The sequence below is a fragment of the Anas acuta genome, chromosome 11, assembly GCF_963932015.1.
Source record: "Anas acuta chromosome 11, bAnaAcu1.1, whole genome shotgun sequence".
NCBI lineage: Eukaryota > Metazoa > Chordata > Aves > Anseriformes > Anatidae > Anas > Anas acuta.
The window spans coordinates 11,976,781-12,004,694 of NC_088989.1; the positions used below are offsets into that span (position 1 = coordinate 11,976,781).

Genomic DNA, 27,914 nt, shown 5'->3' on the forward strand with positions numbered 1-27,914 from the left:
AAATAGCTGAAACCTGACTGAATTCCTCTGTCAGCTCATGACAGGATCCTTCTGCCACTCCTCTTCCTGCCTCTTCGCTCTTGAACCACAATCAGTTGTTTGGGAGAGAACGTCTGCTCTCATGTGTGCGGTTCCAGTTGCTATCATCACACTCACTGGGGCTGTTATTTGTCACCTCTAACAGGGGGAGAGCAACTTAGAGCTGTGGAAGAGCAGTATCCTACCAGTCCCTTCCATGTCCTTTGTAGTTTTTCCCTTTCCCCGGTGCTTCAAGGCCCCAGAAACACTAGCAGGGGGCAGAGGCAGCCTGTCCAGCGCCTCTTAGCTCAAGGGCTGCTGTCCTCTGTTGTGTGGACTGATGAAAAGCACCCGAGGTGCGTCTGCCAGCTGTGACAATCACACCAGCTTTCCTAAGATAACTTTAAACCTAGGTCTGGCACCTCTGCTGGTGTACTTCTGGCTGCAACCATCTCTGTGCAGGTTTCTGATCCAGCCAAGGACCACACGTAAGTGCACAGCCCGTGTGGGGCTGGCTGGCTTAGAGCTACCTTGGGAAGACTCAGGTTGCAGTGTATGAGGCAGAGAATGGCAAATGCACAGGAGCTTCACCCATCTGACAGCTACATGCCCTCCTTAGACAAAAAGGAGATGTTTTTCCTCTTTCACAAAAGATGAGATTTTTCCCTACCTGCCAGCCCAACCCCTTCAATTCCTGTGAGCCCAGAAATCATCCCAAATGCCGGAAAGGGGAAAGGATGACTGTAGTGCTAGAAGCAGGGGCCAGCAACTGCTCTTGTGGCAAGCGAAGTGATCTGAAGCTGAGGGCCTGGCTGCCTATGCCAGCGTTGACTTCAGCAGCGCCAACAGCGGGTGTTGCGTGAGCCAACGCTGACAGCGCCGGGCCCACGGCCAGGGGACGTGTGTGAGCGGTGGGCAAAGGAGCCGCGGGCCAACAGGGCCTTGTGGTGATGGGAAGAGGAGTGTGGGAGGGGAAGGGGGCAGAGGAGGTTGGTTTAGAGATACTGTCCACAGCGCTGATTCACCGGGCTAATCGGATCTCGGTGGCCTTTTTCCTCTGGTATCTGCTCTGGGCGTCTGTCACTGTTTTTGAGAATTTATCTTTCTCATCAGAGCTTGGTGTATTTTTTTTTTTAGTGTTTTTTTCCTCTTCATTCAATGCGTGTAAGAGGAAAACATCTGAAAACAAAATGTCCTTTTCTCAGAGCTCTGCTCAGTAGGCCTGTGATGAAGTTTCTCCTTGTGCTGAGGAGCGGGGGTGCCCTGCGGCAGTGGGCAGTCAGGGCTACCTACAGCCTCTGCTGAATTTTTCCTTTTTTTTTTTTTTTTTTTTTTTTTTTTTTGGTGAGAGTTCTCAGTTACCCTCCATGCTCAAAACAGTACATCAAGGCCAGTAGTTCCTTTCTTCTGCAGAAAATGTTGCTCATACATTCATTGTCATCGAAACACTCACTACAGCATAGACCCTGTGGGTGAATGTCTGGTGCCTTTCCTTTGGTCACCTTGTTTCACACAAGCTTTAGAAATGCCAGACCGATTTAAAACGGCAATCTTAATGTGCAATTTTCTTGTCTAGTGGAAAGCTTTTAGTATAGCTCAAGTTGTGGTACTGTTACCAGAGCAAACTGTGGAGCTCCATTGTGTCCTGTGCCCTCTGACTCGCTTGGTGTGAGGTGAAGCCATGAGCTAGGTGGAGCTCATGATGATCAGCACGCCAAACCTCCAGCCTCTGCAGCACGGAAAGAGGGGTTCAAGTATTAGTTATCTGTCAGCTGAAACCTCCGCTCTGACCCTGCCTTATCTGTTAAGCTGAACACAGCACGAGAGGGGGGCTAGTTGGGGAGCATCTGATAAAGGAACGTTAGCTGTACAAAGCTACTTTGGTGAGACCTCTCTGTAAACATCATCTGTTGCTGATTTAGCCTTGCATGTTTACAGGCAGACGTTTGTTGATTATTTCTGCTTTCTAGAGGAAATATTTTTTAAATATGGAAATGCGTGGAGATATTTGAACGACCACTTAGCATCTATTTTGTATTACCTAGAGACCTTGTAATAGGGCTTCACCGAACAAGACACAGAATATGCTTAGGGGAGATACACCGTGCTGTAAGTAGGTCGAGGCAGCTCTGGCCAGGGCAAACAGCTGGGGAAGGGGAGAGCAAGCACAAGGGGCAAGGTGTCCACTCAGGGCTGTGAGCAGGAAGGTTGGGAACAGAGCTGGGCAAGGCTGCAGGTCTTCTGGCTCTGCCCAGCCCTTAAATAAACTGCTGTCACACCAAGCTTAGGTGGGCAAGTGATAAATTAGATTAACTGTGTTAACCATGAAGGCAAATGGTATAATATTGCAGTCTCTGCAGCGTTTTTGCCTTCTCATGATGTCTGGCCTAAGATCCTGAGCTTTTAATGGGAGAGGTGCTGGTTTTCTTGAGAATAAAGCATGATGCTAATTTTGCTCTTTTTCTGCATGCAAAGCGTCAGAGACAGGAAAAGACGTTCCTGCCGTTTAAATATCAACATTCAAAGAGTGTACTTGAGTGTGTCTATTGGTTTACAGGTCTGTATAAATCAATATATTTGCTTGTCTAAATTTGAGAACTTGGGATGAGGCAATAAAAGTAGATTACATGCAATTATAAGTGGAGACAGACTGTTCTGACCTGTTTTAAGCTACTTTGGTTCAGAATTTGTGTGTGACTGAGAGTCAGAATCTTCCTTGACGTTTGTGTTCTGTGCATTTCAATTTCCCCTATCCTGAACATGAGAATCTCAGGAGATCAGCTGAAGGCTATACCATCACAACTGCAACCCAAACAGGGCTGCTGTTGGATCCTACCCCAGCCTATTTCCTGAAAACAAGTTCTGACCTAGAGATCTAAGTTATTTCCACATACCAAAAATGTAGAAATGCCAGTTGGCCGGTGTGTTCCACTACCATGGATTGACTTATGATACCTCTGTTATGGCTGATTGGCTGCTGCAATGTAAGAAGTCTCATATGGGCTTCCAGAGACTATTCTTGAAGTAAAACATGGTTTGCTTGGAGTGTCTTGTCCTGTCTAAGCTATTGCTCTTGTCCTTCCTGCTCACTGGTTGCTTTGACCTGATCCTTACACTCCAGAGCTGAGTATTTCCATGCTTGTTCATTTTGTACTTTAGTGAAGGATTTTCAGAAGAATTCAGGGTTGACCAAACTCTGTTCCTACTGAACCCAAAAGATGTTTTCCCTCTGTCTTCAGTGGGAGCTGTACAGCAGGGCTTGGTGATGTTGGAAAGCCCATGCCAACTGACTGTGCAGGTGGAGCAGATGCTGTGGGCTCAAAGAACCGCATGTTTCATGGCAGCAGCAGTATTTTGGAAGACTGTTGAGGAAACTGGCATGAGAGGTTGCCTTGTCTAGGAGTGTTGTGCAGGGTGTAGGAAAGACAGCCCAATGCAATTAGAAGAAGTGGAGGAGTCAGTGGGTAAATATGGGGAGCATTTGTTCCTGTAAAGAGCTTGTTTCCTTCTGCTCAGTCTAAAACATGTCTCGTTCCTCTAATTAACTTTTTTTTTCTGTTTATCCCTGCAGGCTATACTGAATCTCCTCTTCATGCTGCAACGTCCCTACTCTTGAATGTGTTGTCCTTAACTCATTCCCACAACTGCACCAGCCATGAGGGGACTGGGAATGCACTGCAATGCTCAGGGGCATGTGCCAAGTCCATATTTTTCTGGGACCAGCGGTAGGCCACCACCAAGAGCCTTCTCCCACCAGAAGGTACGTGCCTCTTGTTGATGCAGCCAGCGTATTAGTGGCAAGAGCTCAAACTGAGCTTGGAGTGCATGGGGAGGCTGTAGAGAGGAAGCCCAGGTTAGTGGGACTTCAAGGAAACCTGTCCACAGCCTCTGTTTCATTGTCATCACCTAACGCTTGAGAACCTTCCTGTGATACCAGGATGGCCATTTGTTACGGTTATCACAACGGTAAAATTGTCATGGGTAAAAACATCCCATTGTCCAGAAATACAAGACAATAGTGTCGGCAAAGAGGGCCCATCCTCCACACCCCCTTCCCCTCACAACTCCTCCACACTCAGGAAGTGGCAAGGCTGTACTGTGTGGCCAAAAACAAGGCAGCAAAACTCTAGTGAAAAAGGGGAGTTAGAGCTGATCGGTAAGCCAGGCATGGGCACTGAACATCTCTCAAGAGATAAGTTTCTGATGCTTGATTCTTTTCAGTCCTTTTGGAGACCGTGATAAGGAGGCGGCAGTTGCTTTGTCAGGGTTGCTCACGCTCTTTTGTGCAGTGTTCAGTCACTGAACTTGCTCAGATAAGACAAACATCTAAACTCCATTTCCGGAGACACATACCAGGCTTTGCACTCAGGCAATGGTTATACCAGCAGTGGGCTACTAGAGGCAAAACTGATCTCGAAAGGCTGTGAGAAGGATTCTCTATAGCAGCTGGTGCTTCTGCATCTCTTGTGCTCCAAAACTGGAATCCAGGCTTTCGAAGGGGCCCAAAAACGCTGGGGTATTTGGCAAAGGTGGCCACTGATATCCCACTGGGAGCAGTGGTGGGGTGAAGGACTTCTGAAAAACTGATCCAAATTCTGGGTGCTCTGGGCTTTGCAAAGCTGGGCTCTCACAGAGTCTAGTCCCAGGCATGTATCCTCTTCACTGGATTTGTGAGTTCTCGGTTGTCAGAAGCAAACTTGTGGTAGGTAGCAAGAGCTTTGGTTGCTGCTGAAAAGCGGCCTCAAGAGAATAGAAATGTGATTGATTAAAGCAACCCAAGTCTGGACACAATTGTTTAGTACAGACAGTGAAGGAAAATGTACAGGGAAATGTAAATCTGAAGGGAGTTTTGTAAGGTGTCAGGAGGTGATAAATGGCTGAGTTAGAAACCAGTTGGCATGCTGCTGCATGAGGGGATGGGGCAGCCCTTGTACCTGTGCTTGGCTAGAGTTTCTGGCTAAAGTCTTACATAAAGGGATGTGTTTTGGGGATCATTCCCAACTGGAAGGAAGGAGCACTCCCTGTTCAGTTGCCCTACCTTCATCTTCGAGGTTTTCTGTAGAGGGATTCCAAGTAACTACTGTGCTTGATTTAACTTCTGAGCTCAGAGAAGTCTTTGCCAAGTCTTTGCTTGGTATGGGCAGATATATGTCAAATGGCTACAGCTGTACCTGCTTCCGTAGAAGAAGCAAACCTGTGGGTCTCAGACATTTTGTAATATATCTGAATACATATTCCTTGAATGATTTCTGGCACCTGACAGCCTGGCCATGAGTACTCAAGCTTTTGCTTTCTGGCTGGGTAGGGAAGTAAATGAATCTAACAAACCTTTGCACCCCAGAAAAGACTCAGTTCCTCAGCAAGGGGACAATTCCCCAAAATGAATAGTAGCAACTTGCAAAATGCTTGCTTTGTTCTCCTAGACCTGGGATGAAGCATGTCCTCACTGTGTGCAACCAACTGTGAGTGACCTTCTGAGGTCTCCGGTCCACATAAAAATTCCATTTTTGAAGTGTTGGTTTTAGTGGTGTAGCTTTGTGCTTAGCCTAATGGGAGGCTGACCCAGTTAGCCTTAGAGGACATGGGAAAGTACATCAGGAGTGGAAGGAAGGGACTTTTGGGACAAAGCATTGTTTGAATTTTGTGTGAGGGAGTTCCTTTATTTTCATCCTGGAAGAAAAAAAAAAAAAGTGGGATTAATTTTAATTTACATGATGATGTGGGTCCCTGCCCATTAACTCAGGGCTGGCCCCTGTCAGCCTTGAGACTTGGCCTTGGTGGAGCTGCGCATGCAGCCACTTGGTCCCCAGGACGCACTGAGAGTGTTGTCACCATGTCCCTGGGAGATGTTCCTCCCGGTGACCCTGCACTGTGCTCAGCTTAACCCTCTGCTGAGCAGCAGTTGCATCACTTAGGCACCTAATCCCATTTATAAACCAAGATACCAATTATAAGATGTCAATAAATTTTCAGAACCCTACAGTGGAAAGGCCTATTATTAGGTCATCTAGGATATAGTTCCGTCAGTGCAGGGTTATTCAATTAACTGGAATACAAGTCATTAGTATGGGCTTTTCTTCCTTTTTTTTTTTTTTTTTTTTTTTAATTGCTACTACCAGAGCAATGATTTAAGGCATTTCTGAATTTCATTGGCACTTCCTTTCACTGCTCATGGTCAAATACTAGGCCTCAGGCATGTGATGGTGTCCTCCTGCTATCTGCAGCAGCATCAAATCCTGTCCTGAGAGCCTGTTTCTGGGAGGAATAAACGCACACAGACCTCCTCTCCTTTCTTGTGCTGTGTTGCATTGTTACAGGTAGCTCGGAAGTGCTGTGTAATGGTGTGGATTTCCCAGTTTTTCCACTGTGTTTTTCTCCAACGCATGGGAGCTGTTTCGGAAAGCAGTGACCTAGTCACGGTGCCAGGGCCTCAGTGAATTCACGACCTCGTGCCTCTCAGTTTTTCCTGTTTTCTGCTGATGTGCTGTGGAAGTTGGAATAATGTGTTCAGCCTGCAGGCAAAACCTTCCAGCCCTGCTGTCTTACAGCGGTGTTTCACAGATGGAAACGTTTCTCCTACTTTATCTGAATATACCTGCCAGCCTGTGAGGTGTAGGATGTGCCTGGTGTGTTATGTGCCTGATGGGTGAATACTCACCCCATGTGCCCATCCGTTCTGGTGCCTTCGGCTTCCCCCAGGCTTTCATTTCACTCCTGCTCTTCCCATTCTCCTTCCCTAGGCTGGCTGCCTGCCCTTTGGGAAAACCTACGTGTCCCTTGGTGTGGCAGGCGGCTCGCTGTGTCGGGGGAGCTCCAAGAGCTGCCCGAGTCCTGAGCAGTGAAACTTTGTTGTTTCAAAGTCACATTGACCTGAGTGCTGCAGCAAACGTGTATGGTGTCTGCTGCCGTTGTTTCGCATGAGGGAGCTGCAGTCAAATATTAAAAAGGCAGCAAGAGCATTAAATTATTCGGCAATGGAACATTGTCATTCCTCCATAAAACTATTTTGACCTGTAGTTTTCTATGGAGTCCATTGCTCTTAAATGTGCAATGAGAAAGGAAATTAAAAATTAATCTTTATTTCCATCTCAGAAGAAAACCTTAATTCTCTGCATTGAAATTATACTCGTAATCCAGGGTAATAAATTATAGTTTTTAATTGCAGCTAGTCACAGCCAATCAAACGGAGACGTCTCTCTTTCTCTCGCTTGCTTTAACTTTGCTATGCAGAAGATTTCTTGGAGTGCTGGGAAAAAAAATCACGTACATTGACCCAGGCTCTTAATATCATGCAGAATAAGCCCTGGACATGCTACAGCAATAAGGCTCTGCTCTTTTCTGGCACCCTTGAGCCAATGACCCGAAAGTACCTTATGGGCAGTGATTGCGCCATACAGCCAGGCACAGGGAAATGGGCAAATTCTGCCATGTCCCCGTGGAGAAGGTGGTGTAGCATCTTGTTCAAGGTTACGTACCATGAGTCAGGGTTGAGCTAGGAACAAAATTTAGATCCTGGTTCAACTGTTTTTGACTATCAGACACCACTCCTCCTCTGAGCAGGGACTAGGAGCCAGCGTGCCCTGCTCTGGCCCACTGCCCAAGCAGCTGAGCTCTGATACCTCTTCTAACAAAAAGAACAGGTAGGTAAAGCAGGTGTTTATGCTTGGTGTCTCCTGCAGGTAACCTCTGTGTTCTTTCACATTACAGTACGTTGTAGGCAAGCAAAATGTTTCTTGGCGTTTGACATTGCCGTACTGTGAATGATGAAAGCTACCATGGAAATGGTCTTGCTAAGGTATGGCATGCTTTTAGCACAGCAAAGGAGGTTTGTTTGTTCCCAAATAACTGATGCTTTGCATGTGCCATGTTCTTCTATTGCTATCCTTCAATGTTTGTCTGAGTACTTGCATACCTTCCGTTCTTGCTAGATCATCCAGGCTGTCATCTAACCACTGGTATGGTGGCACTTAGCCAGGGGTTGTTGTCTCCAAGAGCAGCCCATAAAGTGTTCGAATACCTATGTAGTGTACCTGAATTCTTCTGTAGTACCTTTGTCCAAGCAATTCAGCCTTGGCTTTTTTTTTTTTTTCTTAGCCACATCATATCCAAACAATGAACCAGACTTGTATGTAACAGGGAGGATTTTAAAGGTGTCTTAATACTTCCAGGCTCAGCTAGGAAAAGAGAGTCAACAGGAATGGAATCTAGTTGGAGGGAGAAATAGTGGTGGTAAGAATCTACAGTTTTAATAATAGCTGCTAAGTCTTTTTCCTAGCTTTTTCTTAATTGCATCAGTATGTGGAATAGCGTACAAGAGAAAAAGGACAGCAAAGTGGCAAAGAAAAAAAAACTCAGACAGCTGTGGGAATGTGGTCCACCTGACATAAAAAGCCTTCTACAGTTGCACGGTGTTATCAATATATTCACAGCAAAGGTGTTTGTTACTAATCAGGATTAGTCTAGCACATCTGTAGTCTTTGATTTGGAAAAGACTGTAAAATCTCTGCCGTCAGGGTCTCCAGGCTGTGACCACTCCTCCTCATGAGCTCAGTATGACTATTAGCAATGAGAAGTATGGTGAAATCCTTACTCCAGGATGCATAAAAAAGTGCAGACAATAAATCTAGCAATGTTTTTGACTAAGAGCACTTATATTCGTGATGATTAGTCCCAAGATTCCAGATATGATGTTTATGGAGTCTTATTCTCCACTGGTAGTTTAATAGAGAGCTTTAGCTGGGCAAAAGAAAACAGTGTTGGCAAAACATCCCTCTGTCATAGCTGATGTTCAGGCCCTCACAAATTCTGCTGCCCACCCCACATCACTGATGGTAATCTGTCGTGCTCATCAGCCAGGGCTGCTGTCTATGGAGGACCTCTGAACCCCGCACTAGCTGGGATATCCCATGTGTATGTCCCACAAAGGACCCTTGTGCAATTAGAGAACCCAAACCATGCACGTGCTCTGCTGCCCCAGCCCTCGGGCAGCCTTGGAAGTAAAATAGAAGATTGCAAGGAGATAAATTTCAGTATCCTGAAGTTCTTCTGCCACCTTTGGGCATCTCAGCTTTTTTCATTACACAGAGTTGTCCTAGGAATGATGGTGGCGTGCGGATCAGCAAGGGCTACTTCTGGCTGAAGTCACAGGGATGTAGCTGAGCAGCTTGCCCTGATGTATTTGCCTACATTTTGCTGCTAACAGTGTGCAAGTTTTAGCCTAGATTAAAGGTGCCTTATTTTTGCTTACATACACTGATTGCATCTCAATTGTTTTGTCTGAGCTGCTTTAAATGTGAACTCTACCACTTTTCTAGGCAGTATTCACCATGCCACAACAAGTTGGATTGCTTGGAGACTTTTCCTGGTGGTCCAGTTGAATTTTGCAGTTAAATTGCTTCCTTTTCCTTTCATTCTGCTTCTGCCAATTGTATTTACCTATAAATAATTCTTTGCCTTTTTGGGGAGCATTTAAGGATGAGTCAAAGCTGTTTAGTTTCTCCTCTCCTTTACTGTTCCACCCCCCAAATCAGTTGAATCAGTGTTTGGTTGTTTTTACTATCTTTTTATTCCCTATTTTCTCTTTTAGGTATCTACTCATAATGCAGTGTAAAACAATTGCTGAGCCTGTTCTCCTAGCTGTTGATACTGCAGAACAGCATATTCAGCCTGCTGCTGAGGTAAGTAACAAACATATCCTCCTCTGGATCATGAAAAAGATTCTTAAATTTTGAATGAGGCATCTTTGTGGTGCAGCAAGCAGAGACTGCCAGTACCATACTCACCCAAAACCTCTGCTTCCCAACCGGGAGCAATCAGTGAGAACAGAGAGCACCCAGCGGGCTATAACTTGTGTCTATATACAAACAAGGCTCCTTCTGGAAATTAAATGGTTTATCTAAAGTTATTGGACTGCTGACTGCTCTTTGAGAGGTACTCCAGGGCTGGGGAAATAACTGCAGTCCTGCTTGTCAAATCCAAAGGAAGAATGATCCTGGAATTTATTGTCCTGTATGCGTAATTTTTGTATCTAGCAAAAGAAGGATTTATGGACTAAACAAACATGTTTCCGGAAGACGATGGCAGCTGTATGCCTTTAGCAGTAGTGGCGGCATGGTGAATGTATCTCATCAGAAAATCTTTATATTTTATAGGACAATAAAATTAGTGAATGAAAGCAAAAAGGGAGGTATAATGGATCTGGATTTTAACAAGCATATGAATCAATATCTCATGAGATCTTGCCTGAAAAAATGTAATTGTGCTGCAGTGAGCAAGGACATGCAAAGAATAAGGGAAGAGAAGCAGCAGGGTAGTCTTGTGACCATGGTTGGAGATTTGACCAGGACAGGATGGCCTGGCTTTCAGGGCTTAACCAGTGGGTTTAATTCCTTGCTCTGCCAAGAACTTTGCAAGGGCACGTCGCTACTTTTCTCTGTTTTGGTTTGCCATCATTCAATGAAGGCAGTTCCATTGCCTGCTTGCTTGTGAGAAAGATGGCATTTCGAATCGAGACGTGCCATGAACCGTGGCAGTGGAGACCGCACAACAATGTCAGATGTTCCACCCCATCATATGAGCAATTATAAGAAATTATCAATTTCTCATCATTTCATGCTTCATGCACAAAGGGAGAGACTCTGGTTCCTATTGGAATTGTCGCATTTCGTACACGTTTTCCATCAGTGTGGTTATTGATGCAAGCTGCGGAAATGAGGAGAAATCAGGCAAAAGGTCTTTGTGATTATTGGGTTAAGCTCCTCTCCCCAAATTACTGTTACTCACCTCTTATAGGCTGATTATTTTTTTTTCTTTGACTTAGGGTTGTGTGGGAAGAGCAAAAAGATTTATCTGGCATTTAGAAACATCCTGTAGTGACAGCAGGAGCGAAGAAATGTCTTTGCTTTTCCTCTGTCCTGGCAATATGTAGGAAGAGGTCTTTGGGGCTGCACAGTGATCCTTCAGGCTTATGGCCATGTCACTTGGTGTTAGTTTGGCTTCCTGGTGCTTGGGAAGGAAGAGCCTTGGCTGTTGCCCACCCCCCGAACACGTGCGCTATCCGGAGAGATTGTCTCCGGCGAATGCTGAGCAGCTCTTCTGTATCAAACACTTCCCACCTTGAAAACTTCCGTGGTTAACTGCTCATTTCAAAATCATTATTAACGTATTTGCACAGGGATTTTAGAATTTAATTAGCCTCTTTTGAACTGCTCTTAGTGTGTTTGTCTAGAGAAACAGAAAATCCCTCCATGACTTGTTTGCTTTCTTCCTTCGCTGGTTTTCACTGGAAGGGAAAGATACCGATGGGCTTTGCGAGGCTGCATCCTCCTGGTGTGACTGGTGCTGCATCTGGGGAGGAGCTGCGGGGCTCTGCAAAAGGTGCTGCTGCTTCTGCAGTGCATCAAGGCCCCCCCATGCCATCGAGGGTGTGTGAACATCGGCACAGGTCAGGCTGCTGAGCTCAGGAGGGCTTGGTCCACTGGTGACAAGGCACTCCCTTTCCATTTGGAGGCTTCCTTCGAGTTTTTTTCCTTTTGTCCCATCCTGCTTTGAAAAACGAGGCTGGGCAGAGCGGGGTTTCTGGTGTTCCCTGCCTGTGCAGGAGCACACGCATGCGCGCTCTTTCTCTCTAGCAAACCACAGTGGTTATGACCACTGCCTCTGGTACTGCTGTATTGGTCCCAAATTGAGGAAGGATGACTAACTTAATCACTTGATAGTTTTGATTTCTAAAATTAAACAGCCTGCCATATGTGCAGCACTGTTACTATATTTATGCCAGCAGTTAGCAGACAGCGTTGGCCAAGTGAGAGGGGCTTCACAGCTGCAGCCTGTGCCTGCACTGCTCTTGTATGCACACAGATGTTTCTCCCCCCTTCTCCTAACTGCAGCCCTGTAGACATTTCTCCAGGAGCAACAGCACTCGTGCTCATAGAGCTTTCTGGACAAACTGTAAGCCATTGCTCCGTAAAGGTGTCCTGATGCACCTTGGTGCATCTCAGCTCCAAAGAAAGGGTGGAAGAGCCCACAAGGCTCCAGCTCCATCAGCAAAAGCAGCTCTCTGACATAGCAGGGAGAGCAAACGAGATCCAGAAAGGCTGCCCTGGGGAAACGGTGGGTGCTGTCCCCAGCAAGTCCCTCGGAGGGCTGTGTGTGGCCCTGGGGGATGCGTGGCAGCATTCTGTCCCGAGCTGTCTGAGCCGCTGGGTGAACGAGGGGCTGAGATGCTTTTCTCTCACCTTCGGCTCTGTAGGAGCTCAGTTAGCGCCATGCGGATTTATTTGGATTCTAGGGGAGAGGAAATAAGAGGAATAAGCACTGGATAAAAGCCAAGGTGAAACGTACAGAGGTGGAAGGAGCAGGGCCTCGTTCTTTGGAGGAGGACAGACTGAGGGATGAGATGTTAGTTATTATTTTGGTTCGGGCACCATTCCTCTGATCTCAGACATGTTACTCAGCTTTGTTTTCTAGCAGGAAATCTGGCTCGCTTGGCAGGAGGATTAAGAGATGGAACTAATATTTAGCACTACCCAGCTAAGAGTGTTTGGGTGAAGCTGAAATATTTTGACATGTTAGATATGATTTTACTGACTGACTTGGTGACTCATGGGTGCTTTTGTTTGGTGTTAAGCAGGTGTTGCTGCAAAGCATCGGCAGCAGCGTGCTTTGGTAGGGTTGTGTGCTTGCTGAGGAGGTGGCGGGGAGAGGGTTTGGTTTTCATTTGCTTAGGCTTCTTATTTGAAACAATTGGTACCCGTGGGGATTCCTTCCTTGTGGAATGGAGCTGCATGGATCTGGCAAGTGTATTTAAGGGGAACAGAGAGCATCCCAGTCCCTTAGGACTGTGTCAAATTAAGAAATCCATCTACGTTACGTCAGAAAAAAGCAAATTATAGACAAGTTTCTGTCAGCAATGCAACGCTGCACGCTCTCCTCTAAGGATGCATGAACAATCCTGGGGTACGGGGACACCCCAGAGCACCAAGGGGTTACCCAACACTTTGCAGCCCGGTGCACCAACCTTTCACTTGTCCCTGCAGCTTCCAGAGGTCACCTTCAGCACCTTCTGTCCAGCTAGAGATTAACACTCAAACAAGAACTGCCTATGGACAAAGTTGTATGAGATTTACATACAACATACATACAGTCTCCCCACAAAGTGCAAATTATTTCAAATTTTATTGATGTACAGGGACAAATTTAAGCACTGAAAGGTGGTGTTTGGTTTCTTTTTTTTGGGGTTTTGTTTTTAATAAAATCTTCCCTCTGGTATTTGGGGTATTTTTTTGTCTGATTGTTTTCCTTCTGTTCCTTGTTTATTGGGAGTCAAGGAGGCGGTAGGCTGGGCTGTTTGCTGTTGTTTATTAAGTTTCTTTTAGGAAGATTTTGAAGTCTGCTGTGGCCAAGGTGTTGAAGTACCTGCATGTGCACCACCTCTGCTCACGGGGCAAGAATCTGACACACACACACAAAAAAAAAAACAACCAACCTTAGGAATAACCCTTTTTTTAAAAAGAGACGCATCTCTCGCAGCATTTGAATTTTTTAGCTGAAACCAGGGATTTGCATTTCCATGGACTCACACAATTGCTTTTGCTCCTTAAAACAACACTTACCTTTGGGTGCTCAGTCTCCCTCTGCTCAATTTCTGCATCTGAGCAGACCCGTTTACCTGCATTGTTAGTAATGGTACACGGTGAATTATTAGCGTTTGGAAAAGGCTTGAATTTATGTACAGAGAATGCTCTGGGAACGCAAGGATGACTACTAAATTTTCCTTCATTTAGTTAACTAAGTTCGAGTCCATATTTGGATGCATATTTTAAATGGTAAAATCGCAGCATAAAGGAACTTGCTGTTTATGCCAGCAGGGTATTTGGCTCTCTCCTTCTTGCTGTGCTCTCTCTGCCTCCCATCTGAAAGGGAACGCACAATATATTGATCCTAGCTTTTAGGAGTCGTTCTATTTATGAACCCAAATTGCAGTATGAAGGTACAAAGAGCAATTGAAAAGGGAAGATCTATATTAGGATGACAAAGAGAATAAATTAAGGCAGCCTCCCCTCTCTAATGGCCTGCCAGGCTGCTGGTAGTGGAGGGAATGCCCCTGTGCTGTCTACCTGAGTGATGCTCCAGCATCAGGGGATTTTCTTGAGCACGGTATTGATTTTTGTTACTACATTAAGCTTTTAACTTTGCAAATGGTTTTCTTTTAAGTCATTAATGCTGATGCGTAGCATGAGGGGTGAAATAGCTCCGCTGCCACGGTGTGGGTAGTCTGGGATCACTTCCTTCTTCCCTTTCTTGTTGAAGCCCCATTCAGCTGATGTGCCTCGAGGAGAGCAAGGAGAAAAGGAAGTAAATCTGCAAGGCAGGATGGCCTCGGAACTGGGTGAGGAAGACCAATTTTTCAACAAATTGGAGGCAATGGTTTAAGCTTGCTTAGCAGCCGTGAGTCTGGGGTGGGGAGGGTCTGAGCACAGCCTGGTGGTAGGGGTCCTCTGGGAGGGATGTGTGGGTGTGCGGTGTCTCAGTGGGGGCTGAGAGCTGCAGTCAGCATTATTTATTCCTGCCTGAATGATGAATCGGAAATAAGCTCAGCTATCAGGTGAACTCGGAGTGCCCTCACTCAGGACTGAAGATAAAGGTAGGTGGTGACAGGGCAGGTGTGGAGGGCTGCTATTGTGGAGGTTTAGACCAGGTCCCAGGTTTGTTCCCTTTAAGCAGAGATTAACGCAGACGGAACACAAATCAGTACATCCAAATGGTTGTGGTTGTTTCAAATCTATCCGGCTTCCCCTGTCAGACAGGAGCTGCTCGCAGACAGGAGCGTGTTACTGCAGACTCAGCTTTGCTGTTTGCAGCAGCTAATTCTCTTCCATCCCTGTCTCCTCCCTCTATCACTCCCTTCCCAACAGTCAGCCGCGGATCAGCCGGGCTCCCTGGTCCTCAGGGTCTGCGTGCATGAGCCCAGCGACCTGGGTCCTTCAAATCTAATAATATTGTTTTGTTTCAGGACAGGGTAAGGAGCTTTCTGCCCTTAACAATCCTGACTTCACTCCTCTGGTGGGCTCTTGGGAGATGTGAAGGTGTTAGAGGCGAGAATACCCTGTTACGGAAAGGAGAGAGATGATGTGATGTGGGCACAGAAATGATGAATGCCCTAGTGGCCCCTGTGTCATCTGGCCCCCACAGTTATTTTGATGTCAGTCCTTCATGGGAAGGAGAGACGGAAGGAACCAGGAGAAATTGTCTAGTCCTTTCCACTGCCCCAGGACGGAGTCAACTCACTTAAAGATTTGTTTTGCTGCAGTATGTAGCAAAACATGCTCTCTGCTTGCCTGACCAGCTCTGTCTGTGTTCAACCTTTGGGCAACCCTTTGCAATGAAGGTGGATGCTGCTCAGGTACGAAACTGCAGTGCCTCTGCACTGCGTGGTGGTTTCAGACAACGCTACTCAGCCAGTGCCGTTTCTTTGCAGTGGCAATTAAAGGCATCCCCTTCTCATTCCTTGGGAGGCACAGTATTTAGTCTTGTGTTGCCACCCTTTACCTAAAACTGTAGCTTATACACACAAACGGTGTATGTGATGCTGGAGGATTAGTAACATCTCTATTTGTACTGTGGTTTAGTTTTTAATGTTTTGTTCTCTATCACGTCTCCATGCAGACAGCTCAAATAAGAGGTGGTCCATCTCATGGCTGGAAAGCATTTTCCAGTTTTGCTGATAGCACATGTGCTTGGGGAAGTGACAAGCCTCCCACCTTAGCAAGCAGCAGAGAATTTTTCTCTTCTGCAATCTTCCCCCCCTCCCCCAGTCCACTACTGTGTCAAAACCTTGAGTTTTGTGTAAAGTTGTTAAATAAGCTTCTAGGCAAAATAAAAGATCAAAAGGGGTCTAATTAGCTGCAGTCTGCTTAGGAATTGTGGATGTTCACCTAGTTTTATAAATTGACACTTTTAGCATTAAAACTCAAAGCAAAAAACGATGTAATTATTCCCTTTTTTTTGAAGCTTAGGTTTAATGTCTTTATTGAAAATTGGGTACTTCTTTGGCATCTCAAGATGCTTTATTCTATCAAATCTGGAGCAAGTCATTTTTCATTTTGGATTGTAATGTGGTATAAATGATAAGGGCCTGATTCAGAAAGCCTTTTTTTTTTCCTCCCCACTGGCAGCCTGACGAGAAAACTTCATAGTCACATCACAATAACCCTGAAGATAATCTGTGGTTGGAGTCTTTGTGAAACTGCTTGCTTTAATACAAGGGGAAGAGTGAGATTTTGAGCTCTTAGTTAGGGTTCCTGAACCTTACTTGTCATCACAGGATTTTTAGTTCTTTCTATTTGTATATCTTTTACCAGATGTAGGATGCTAAGGGACAAGTAGATATCTGCTACGACCTTTCTGTGATGTGATCATGGCTCTGGGAGTATTTTGAGTCTAGTTTAAACTCAGAGGAGGTAACAGGTAGTTGAATGGAGTGATTAAAGAAAAGGTGGAATGAGAGTTACGACTTTTGGGGGTTTTGTTTCCTTATGACCTGATCATGTGTCTTGCTTCCCGGTCTTTGGTCATTTGGACATACCGTGTATGATTCACTTTCACATGTCAAATCTCACTGAATTTGATCTCAATAACCTGGAGTAGTGTGGAGAGAGGAGGGGAGGATTATCATGAAGTCATGTGTTAGAGCTGGATGGGTTACGAATAATATTTACACTGTGGCAGGACACACACTCTGCATTTAGAACCAGAGGCTGATGGTGCTGGCCTTTTACTAATGCATAGGAAGCCCTGGTGCCTGCCCCAAAGACCTTACCACCCGTAAAGACAACTGGCAAAAGGATTTGCACGAAGGTGGCTGCAGAAAAGGGTTAGTCCTGTAGTGAACTTTAAACTTTTTTTGGATGTTTATCTAAAAGTTCGTGCAAATGGAGGTGGGTTTCTTTGATCTGGGGTTCTTATGGGAACTGTCTTTTGTAATTCCAACTGCTCCCTGGCTTGTGTCAGAAGTGCTCTGAGTGGGCTCTCCCCTGGGATTTGGCACAGGCCAGGTTTTAACTGGGCTGGAAGGAAAGTGGGGCAAGATTTATGCGTCAGAACAGGGCTTGCAGAAAAGAATTTTTTATTGGCATCTTTTATATTGTCCCAAATTCAAAAGTTTCAATTCCTGATGATCATTCTGGGCAAAGGTTCAAGGTTTCATTTGTGCTTGGCTCAGCTTAAATGCTGGAGGAAGGTCCCATGATGGGAGACAGATCCTTTCCCTGCAAAAACAGAGCTTCTCATTTGATGCTAACGTTCGGATTAGAGCCTAGTTTAAGAATCCAGTGGGGATTTGCTTGAATTCTTCCAACTCCGCTACTCTGATCCAGTGTGGTGATTAGAGGAGAGCTTTGGAGGTGTTGCTGCGAGAGTCTGAGAGCAGTCTGGCTACTTGCTCCTGTGGATTTTTTCAGTAATTAGAGGTCTCTGAATAGAATGCTGGGTACATCCACATATTATTAATTCATAAAGGTTTTCCTGAAAGAATGGGTGTTCATTCTTTATTCCTTCTAAATTGTCTTATTGCCTAACTAGTGAACAGGCGTTGCTTTCAAACACCTTTCAACTACTTTCTGGAAAAGATGCAATTATTCTTTCTTTGCACATGCTCTATATGGACATAGATAACATAAGGTGTGTGTATGGTCCAAGCCTTTTCATGTTTGCTGCACAAGTTGCCTACTGGTTTCACTGGGAAGAGGCAGAGCCCAGAAGCAGCTCTGGGAGCTGCTGCAGTTTGGTGCGATGACCGGCTGATGTTAGAGGAGCCACTAACATAAGGCTGGTTTTGTTCAGGAGTTAACAGAGTGTCAGTCCCTCCATCCCACCCAGAACAAGAGGAGATGTGTGTTCTGCTTGGCTGTACGTCGGGCCAAGGACTCGACCTCCAGTGAGCAGACTGGTGCTGCTGAGCTGCTCCGTGCTGCTGGGAGGGTTTGTGTCGTGCAGAGCATCACTCCGGGGAAGCCAAGCTTGGACAGCACAGAGCAGCTTCCATCTGGCTCTCATATTGCCGTAATGGTCATTAACTAACACTTTAATGTTTTACAGCTTAATGTTTTCGTTTTAATATTAAACAAAGATTTTCTTTTAAGGGAATTTAGCTTAATCGTCTGGTTGCATGGCTGACCTGAGTAGGAGCACCGAAAGTCTGCAAAATTCCCCAAATGCACCAGAGAATGGAAGTCCTTATGATTTAATAAACTGTACAAGATGAAGTAAGTGGACTAATAGGTCTGTGATTTGCAACTGAGGGATGTGGATGTGTGCACATATGAGAGGAAGGAAAACATCACTTCTTCCATCAGATACACAGCTGCTACTTAAGGTTAAATGAACATACTCTGGTCTTTGCTTCACCTTTCCTAGGTTGCTAGTACCAACCTGCCTATTGGAAGATGGTCATTTACATGTGTGTGAATTTGCCTTTTTTTTCTCCTCGCTTCTCAGGAACCTGCAGGTTTTGTAAATTCCAATTATCATTTAACCTTTTAGAAAGTCACCAAAGTTGGCAGATGCACCTTACTGATGCCATCAAATCTACTATGCTGCTTCTAGCTAATGCTGGTGCTTCAGTGCCTGTCCAAAAATACCCAGTGTACGTTGCTAGTTGGGTAACAAAGAGAAATTCTTAATTTGAATGCAGGGTTACAACCACAAAATAAAGAGTTGGATTAGATGGGTTGTTATATCTAGTAGTAGTAATACTACTAGATTTTGTCTACCTACAAGCTAGGGCATTAAACAGGTAATGCAGTTATTTTTGATTACCTGAAAATGCTCCCTCTTGAGATGGTCATTTCAGATTTGATCTCTCCTTGTCAGAATTGACTTTGCAGCTGCTCAGTGTGATTTCTTAATTGTGTTGCAACTGAGTTATCATCACTAGTTTTATTGAATGCATCCAAAACCAAGGGTAACCTTTTTTGCTTTCTCTAAAGCAAGCTGTCATGGGTGCTGATGTCTCCCTCTCCTAGAGAAGACAATGAGGTGTTGGTCCTAAAGCTCACTTCCAATGGTTTTGGCTCTTGAGAATTTCTTATGAGTTCTCAAGCCTCTTGAGAGACATACATCATATTAAAAAAAAAAAAAAGTCCTTTGTAAAAGTAATATTAATTTATATTTATATAATTGCTTATAATTTCTTGTCATTTATAAACTTCATTCAAATTTCTCTTTTGACCATTTTGATTTTGGAAGCCTTCATCAGAGCGTTGTGTTTTCATTTCACTTTAACTGACAAATATTGGAATCAGACAACAGAATCACAGAATCACAGAATTTCTAGGTTGGAAGAGACCTCAAGATCATCGAGTCCAACCTCTAACCTAACACTAACAGTCCCCACTAAACCATATCCCTAAGCTCTACGTCTACATGCATCTCTGCTTTCTGCTGGACAAGGCCTGCAGGTAGAGATGGTATTTCAGACAAATTATGATGGCCAGAAAGCTTAGGCAAGCTGAGAGGCATTGAGCCCTTCAGGTCTGAAACAGAAGCTTTTGATACTTAGAGAGCAGGTGCTCAGGGCGTAGTTAGATACTTGTCAATTGTATCTTCAAGGGGGAAAAAAAGTAAGTATTGGTATCTCTAGGTCATAACAGCTCCTGTAAAATATTGCTGGATTACTTGTAAGCATTGTTTGGGACACACAAAGGGTGGACAAATTTTATGAGGTAGTCTTTTTGTACCTTAGGTGTGGGAAAGATTTGTTTCTTTTGAATGACGAAATAAGAAAATATAAACATGAAAGCCCTTAGTGTATACTTAAGAGTGTGCATCCCCCAGAACTGACTCAAATGTGCTTCAGATTATCTTTCCTTTCAGTTTCTGAAGGCTCTTTTGGGAAATTCAGAAAGTAGCTTTTACATTTACAGCCTTTCTTGCTCTGACACAGGCAGAGCAATCTTCAACGTGGAAGCTGAAGCCCTGTCCCTGGGGTAGTGAGTCCATGCAGAAGGTCACATCTGACTGACAGTGCTGAGCCGCTGAGATCTGCTGTTCTGCTTTTGTCAATGATTACCCTGGCCTGACAAAGGTTCTACCATGAGCATTGTGGTAACTTCTTGAAGTTGATTGGGAGCTATTAAAGAGTGATAAAAATCAGGTATTTCTGACCATGGTGATCAAAGGAGGAATTCAGTGATACTACAATAGGTGCTTGGAGTTCTCCGGGCATTGCCATCAGTATTGTTTAATGACCCAAGTGCTATGGCTATGTTGGGTAAATAGCAGCTTTGGCAGCTATATAGAAGTTTTTAGGGGACAGGGATTTCAGAGCGACACCATAACTCACTTGCAAACTGTCCGCTTTCCTTGAACGCTGCCAGTTGTCATATTGCGACTGTCAGCCAGGAGGTTGACCCCACTTCCAGAATCCTGATTTATTCACAAACCTGCAGATTTCAAGCATGGTCTACAGGCAACGGTTCCACCAGCTGAGCTGCTGAAGGTTTCTTTCTGGCTGAGGTTACAAGCACACGTGTTAAAAGCTGGTATCAAGTGAATGTTACCTAATAGGATTATGAAGTTTTCCTCCCCCTTTCAGAATGAGGGTAATTGAATACTCCTGCCCTACCTATAGAAATATGCTGTTTTGGGAACACAGATCCTCCACTCACTACACTGAAAGCTTTAGCAGCCTGTGCTAAGAAGTTGGGAGGCTCAGTAATGGTAAATGTTATGCTGAGAGTAGCCACCAAGTCCTCTGGCAACCCCAAATTATCTTTCCCCAGTTGTCTTTCACCCAAAACTTGTGGACATCCCCTTCCTGCTTGGTGCTTGGAGCAGTGACTGGGGGGAAGTTGTTGGCTGTATCTTAGGCCTTGCATGTGTGAATCCCCAAATTGCTTGAGCCCGCCGCGCTTTGGAGCTGTGCAAATCTCCTTCTTGTTCCTGCTCACCGGCAGCCAGCAGTTTCCCAGGCACTGAGTATATGTGTGTGTAGTAATGAGTCATTTCTTTGGGGCTATTGTTTAAGTCTTCAAACCATGGAAGGAAACCAGGAGCCTGTTGGATGTCACTAAAGGTCACTGGCTATTTTTATAGATTACATTAAAGAACACCAAAACTGCACAAAAAGAACATTCAGGTTATGAAGTCAGGACTTTGAAAAATATTTTAGCTGCCAAACTGTCGCAAATCGCTATGGAGCATGTGCAACCGGTGATTTTTCAGGGGCTCACAGTTTGGCCAAAGGTGTGTGACTCCCCTAAATGCTGTACGGACATAATTCCCTTGCATTGTTGTGACGTTCCTGCCAAATTTTAAATCAATGCTGCGACCTGTAGTGCTGAGACTGTTTGACCAAATGCTTGTAAGGAATATCAGTTTTATTTTTTATTTTTTAACTGGGGTAAAAAGTTTTCCTCTAGTGGATGAACTGCGTTAGCTGAAATTTTCACCCTAAATTCCAGCTGGGGCAGACAACCCGCATGGAAAGCTTTAATTCAGAAGATTAAAGTCTGGCAAAATTCTGAGCAACCGGAGCCTTCTAATAGCAAGTTCTGTACAACGTGGTCAGCCTATCAAAGGGAAATCATTTTTTCTGTCTGTTTTGGTTTTGATGTCATTCCATCAAACATTTAATTGGGAGACACAGCATTAGCTTCAAACTCATTTTGAGGCAATGAACATTAGTCAGACATAAACAAATGGGCTGGGGGCAAACTACACAACTGCCAAGTGGTGGGAGAGATTTTAACGAGGGGCCTTGCAAGCTGCTTCCCCGAGCGAAGGAAATTGCTGCGGAGCAGAAAGCAGAGCCCTGATGGGAGGAAGCAGGGCTTGTTCAGCAGAGGGGAGGCACCTAAAGGGCACGATCCTGAGCGAGGTATGCGAGTGCTCAGGTTGGGGACACAGACCTTGTGTCCAGGTGCTGGGCTTGGGCAAGGTGGTGCAGCTGAGTGGTGGCTTGATCCGGGAGCCTGCCTGGGGAGGGGGCAGCAGGGTAATCTCCTGGCGTTTCAGAGGCAATTTAGGAGGTTAAACTGGAGGGTTATGAGGTTAGATTAGTCCCATGCAAATGTGGATCGAAATGCTAATATGTACATATACAAAAACCGTGCAGGCAGCCAGCTTCTGGAAAGACCAACCCTGCAGTGACCAGACCTCGGGGAGCAGAAAATAAGGAGTGACCTTTGCTAATTCTCAGCCATGGCCAGCGCAGGGCATTGCAGATGAGGGACCCAGGCTGGAGTGACTTACTTGAGGTCGCATCTCAAGTCTGAGCACAGCTGAAGGTTTATTCGAAGGTCCCTGGTCTCCCTGCTGGGACAGGCTGCCCAGAATCCCTGGGAATAGTTTTGCTTTTAATCTTTGTGCTGGTCTGCTTGCTGAGGTGCCTGGAATTTGTCTCCCAAATATCTCGGAGGGGAAACGCGATCATAAAGCTAGAGCTTTGGGCTATGCATACTTTGTTTCGGGGCCATGCCGTCTTTGATGGGGGTGAGTGTTGCTAACCTGCGCCTTTGTTTTCTGACAAGGCGAGTAATTTCCAAAATAACATTTTAATCCCTTATGCTGTGGGTCCGGGTCAGCTCTAGCTTAACTCAGGCCACATTTCGGGAACTTTGGGAGGTGTTTTACTTTCAGTGAAGTAGATTTTGTTCTTTTATTGCTCTTCTGACACGATCACTAACTGGGACCAGAGCCTTGTCACGGCTGGCACGTACAGTAGGTAGCAGAGCCCCTTTCTCAAGGTGCAAATGAGAGAAAGCCGCTCAGCAGAGCAAACTTTGTGCCCGGCCTTATGCAGACAAGCTGAGCCTTCAGTTCCTGTCCAGCTCCTTACACAAAGCCCCGTGCTTCCTCTCCAGCATCTCTGGAGCCTCGTAAGACCCTTCCTCTTCCCAGCAGATCGAATTGCAGCTGTCTCGAGCTGGCTGGCAGCGAATCGCCACGGCTGGAGCTGGCCTTGTTTTTCCAGAGCGAAAAAAAAGGAAGAGGTTCCTGGTCCCTGCAGATGTCATCCAACCGTCCCAGCCAGCTCATTTCTGCCCTGTTGAGAGACGCCTGCGGGGGGAGAGCGTGAAGGGGGCCGAGGAGCGCGGAGTCGGGCGGGCACCATGCCTGCCTGCCTGCCCCCGGCTGATGGGAACAGGCAGGGACAAAGGTAAAGCTGGCGGCATGAAAAGGCCGCTTGTTGCAGCGTTTCATGGCCAGTGAGCGTGACCAGCCTTCAGGGCTAATTACCAGAGGAGAGAGAAGTATGTTCTTGTCAGCAGACCTACAGGGTTACTATTTAATGAAGCAGATATGCAGGTAGCTTGTTCAGTGGCACGGGCGAGTGACTGACTTGTGTCCACAAGGATGTAGGTGTGCGGGGCGGGCTCCTGCGGGTGGCTTTTGGCCCCGGTCTTCTGCTGAAGTGTACAACTCCTCCTGCTGAAGGGTGCAGCTCCTTCTCTTGGCACTGGTGACCTGCAGCTGCTTTCCCCTTCCCCAGTTTTTCTTCTTTCCCTGTATATTCCCAGTCCTCTTTTTCCCTTTTTTTTCTTTCCCATTTCCCCCTTCTTCTTACCCCAGCACATCGTATTTATTCCATCCTGTCCTTCCCCAGCTTCTCCCCTTATTTCTCCTCTTTTCCAGTTGCTGATGCTGAATGGTATTGAACAGTGGTTTCATCACGATCTGATCAGGCCTGCCCCAGTTCCCTGGTAGTGGTTTGTGGAGCACATGTGAGCAGGGAACAGCCGGTACCCGCCGTGTGCTCACATCAGGGCCTCCCGCAGCTCCCCCTTGCTCAGCAGATCTGATGAGCATTACTCGTGCCTTGCTCGGGACTGCCCGTGGAGGTGTGCAGGGGGCTAGGGAGCTGTGCCAAGCCCCTGTGTTGTGCTGGCTGGGTTACAGTGGGCGTGCAAGTGCTTCTATGCTATAGGAATCCTTCTATAGGGCTGTGTGATCATATGCCCAAAAATTGATGTCTGCTGGTCTCCATGTGGGAGAAGGGACAAAACACAGGGGAGTGAATCAATTGGTGAATCTTTGCCCAAACTGGTGGGTATGGACGAGCCTGGTGGCTATTTCTGACTCCTCATCTCATGCTCTGAATTCATAAAACTTGCTCCGCCTGGTATCACTTCCTAGGCTTGTTCTTCTGGGCTGGAGTAGGCATTGCTAAGGAGGAGCAGCATCTGCAGTATGACTCCTCAAACTCTGTTGAGATAACTACTTGTTAACATCACTCCTATCTGTCTTTAGGCTTGACAGCAGGGCTATGTTTGTCAGGGGACCTCTCTAATACAAAAGTTGACTGATACATATATCAGACAAGGGTATGGATCTCCTCTACCAGTGTCCCGAGTGTATTTGATCATCAAAATTTCACCCATCTGAGCTGATGGTCGTCCCATGGTATTGGGACAAAACATCCCAATTTGGGACTCAGAGTCACAGCAGAGATTCTGAAGCAGAGCAGCCGGGCTGCATACGGAGTGCACAGACTGCAGCAGTAAGGATGCTGCAGGTCAGAAGTGAGGTGTGTCAGCAGAAATTTGGGAGAAGGTGCACCGTGTCTGACTGACTTGAGCCTGCTATTTCCTGCTTCTGGGGTTGTCCTTTGGATTCTTCTCACAGAAGGTTCATGAGGGTATGACAGTTTGAAAAAAAAATTGTTTAAATTGTATGTTCCCTGGAATTTGTGCTCTGTTTTCTCTGTTAGAGAAAACGTTTGTTTTTTGTTTTTTTTTTTTGTTTGTTTGTTTTTTGTTTTTTTCTGGGATATTAAGCAAACATCTCTTGGGAAACAGCCAGCTTTCCCTTTATTCTCCTCTCTGTCTATGATTGCTATACAAACCACCCAATATATGAAGGTCTGGAGATGTTTTGGTGTGCAGTTGTGTCCTTGGCCTTGGTTCAGGCCACAGAAGTGGCTGCCACCCACAGGAGAGCGCGATGCTGGGATGCGAGAGTCGCAGCTGCTCTACCCAGTGAGTGCGCAGGGTCTTGGGCTCTCACTCATTGTCTGCACAGAAAGGCCAGGTTGTTGAAAGGCAGCCCCAGGTGGCTCCTTCAGCCCCAGGTCCTGCCACTGCTCCCCTGGTAATGGTTCTAAGAAAAGCACTTGTTCATAGCCGTGCTGCTTCACTCTCCGCATTTCTTCCGACAGGATCCCGGGCAGCTCTCCGACTCCACGTGGCTGTGCCATCCCCTGGGATGGGATCTCCTGCTGCCCTGGCCACTGGGGACCTTGCAGGGGACATGGAGGCGCTGGCTGTCACGGCACCAGAAGCAGCACAGAAGGATGCAGCAGCATCACAAGCAGAGGTGGATGCCTTAAAAGCAGCAGTGGCAGTAAGAGGGGAGATGGAAAGTCCAAAGGGAAGCCCCGGTGGAAACGTGGTCAACCCTGATGGAGCAGCAGCGGAAGGATCAGAAAACCCAGAGGCAGACAGAGTCGCCGAAGCATTTGCCCAAGCAGTAGAAAGAATAGCGAAAGCAGAAGTAACCAAGGTGTTGCAATCAGCAATAGCTGAGGTAGAGACCCTGGCAGCCTCAGGTGTCCACTGGGGTGAGCGGGACGTGGGTGCGTGCTCCCTGGGTTAGGCTCACACACACCTGGTGGTACAGGGTGCTGCAGCTCTGCAGCCAAAGCGACATCTGGCCTTTAGCCTTGCCCTCCGAGTGCCTCAGGTGGAAGGGACAATATTTCTTCTTAGCCTTGAGCTATGGGAGAGAGCGTTATTTTGGAGAAATTGGAAACAATCAAAAAAAAAAAAAAAAAAAAGCAAAAATCCTTAAAATCCCTGCCGAGAGTTTGTGCTCTTTTCCCATCTGGTTTCCCTCTGTCTTTCAGATGAGCTTTTTTTTCATGATAGCGGGTACTTTATCACGCCTGGTAGAGTTAAGGATACAAAGCACTCTCCATTACAGCCCCGCTGGCCACATGCTCATCCTGTTCTAAAGCATTCATATTGGGGGATCAAAAAAGGTCCACGCGTGGTGTTTACTCAGCCGAGAATTTTTATTTGACGTTTGAGCAATTATGCCTTGTGTTGTTCGTGAGTTTGCGGAGGGTGATAAATGCACTTTTCCCATTTGAAAAACCTGTCTTTTAACATTGACGATGTGGTGACAGATTTTCAGCAGGGCTGGGAGTCAGATTTGCCAGGGCTCAGTGCCCGCTCTGAGAGCCAGATTTTCAGATGTGTTCGGCACCCAGCAGCTCCTCGTTGGGTGTGAGGCCTTTGGACATGTTTGTTCCCATGTGTGGAGCTCATATGAAAAGCTGGCTGCTTGCAGCACCGCTGAGCATCCACCTTCAGCTCACAGGACTGCACACAGGAAAATCTGGATCTCATCTCCCCAGTCTCTGATTTCGTTGGGGCTTTGTAGGGTCAGCTTGCTGCTGTCGCTCTTTCCTGGGCCTCAGAGCTGTCTTGAGTGCATGTCTTTTCTGGAGGATATCTTCCTTTAATTTATCTCTTGGTTTGGGCAAGACACTTCACTCAGGATGGGTGCCTCAATGTGTGTCTTTTTGTCTCGTGGAATCAGCTGGACTTAATGCTGAAACCGTTCCTTAAATCAGACTGTGAATAAGGACCTTTAAGTGCCAGCAGTATACTTTCCAGTGACTTTTCTGGTGTTCATGTGTTTACTCTTGACTTTTCAGCTCAAAGAAAAGAAGAGGAGCGTGTGGCTAAAGCAGAGGAACACCATCCAAACGGAGGAGGAGGACTGGGTAAAAGAGGGGGAGATGATATGAGGTGGTGGAGAGGTGGCATTGTGGGTTGTACCCAAAGGGGGGCTGGTGCCCTGATACCGAGTGCTATGGTCACTCCTGGAATGCAGGAGGGCTGTCCATTATGTCTTCTTTGTGAGTGTCCATACTATTAAAAAATAAAGAGATGCCATATTTGAAGCCCCTTGTCTCCTGGCTTTGTGAAATAACGGCTCCCCACCAATTCCTTAACAATGAGGGAGAGCAAATAGCAGTTCATGATGGAAGATGTGTTGCTGCCATGAAATGATATTTTAAATATATGTATATATACTAAACGTGGGGTTGAGTTTTCATGCCCTGTAGGCCAGAGATGGTCTGTGGGAGCACCACTAACGTGAAATAGTTTCACATCCAAACAGAGCAGGTGTAATTTCTAGCAGTCTATCCAGCTTGCTCCAGCTCTGAACTGTTTCTCATCTAGGTGGCACTGGTAAGTATGATCTTTTTTTTCTAACTTTGGTTATTTATCTGGTGAAAGTAATGGGAAAGGCCTCTCCACCAGATTGATAAAGGTCAAATGTGGCACAGAAGAAGTCCACAAGAAAGTCAAATTGGAAACAAAATCTTCAGCACAGTGTTGGATTTGTCAGCATGTATGACGTGCTCTCCAGGCAGTGCAGATTGATCGTTAAAAGTGGCTTCTCATTTTTGAGAGGGAAACATATTATTTTAAGATTTTCTCATTTGCTAAGGTATAGGTAAGTTTGGGTGATGGGCTGTTCATGATAGGGAGTGACTGGTGATAAGGTGTTACAGAGTATGGGACTAGAACAAAAGTCTTGGTGTGCATCTCCCAGGTTTTCCTATGAAGGATGATCACAGCTCAGGAGCACCTGATGCCTTCGGTAAGAGGCTGCTTCATGAATTTCTTCCTGATACTTCCTGCTTTGCAGCTCCAGGCCGTGTTTAGCTGCTGGAGGAGATGGAGGCAAATTGGATAGGAAATTTCTGAGCCAAACGCATGCGATAGCGTGAGTGCCTGCCTGTGGTTTGCTGCTGCGCTGCAGGTGGGCTGTCTGGGCGATGCCACCACATACTCCAGGTGAAGGAGAAAACAGCTCCCTGACCACAAATCCTCGTGAGAGGAGCTGTAGCACTTCTGGTAAGAGTAGAGTGTGCAGCTCTG

At 46.1% G+C, this 27,914-nt stretch overlaps 2 protein-coding genes across 2 annotated transcripts in view; both read left to right on the forward strand.

Annotated features, from left to right (window-relative positions):
* Positions 1–27,914, forward strand: part of SEC61A1 (SEC61 translocon subunit alpha 1) — a 327,869-nt gene that overhangs the window by 222,940 nt on the left and 77,015 nt on the right. The gene's annotated exons all lie outside the window — the stretch shown is intronic.
* LOC137862373 (uncharacterized) lies at positions 7,529–26,935 on the forward strand. The gene is made up of 5 exons (XM_068694372.1): positions 7,529–7,658; positions 9,605–9,695; positions 14,329–14,407; positions 25,175–25,542; positions 26,678–26,935. Exons 2-5 carry the CDS (start codon positions 9,618–9,620, stop codon positions 26,768–26,770), a joined length of 618 nt encoding a protein of 205 aa, XP_068550473.1. The 5' UTR covers positions 7,529–7,658; positions 9,605–9,617; the 3' UTR covers positions 26,771–26,935.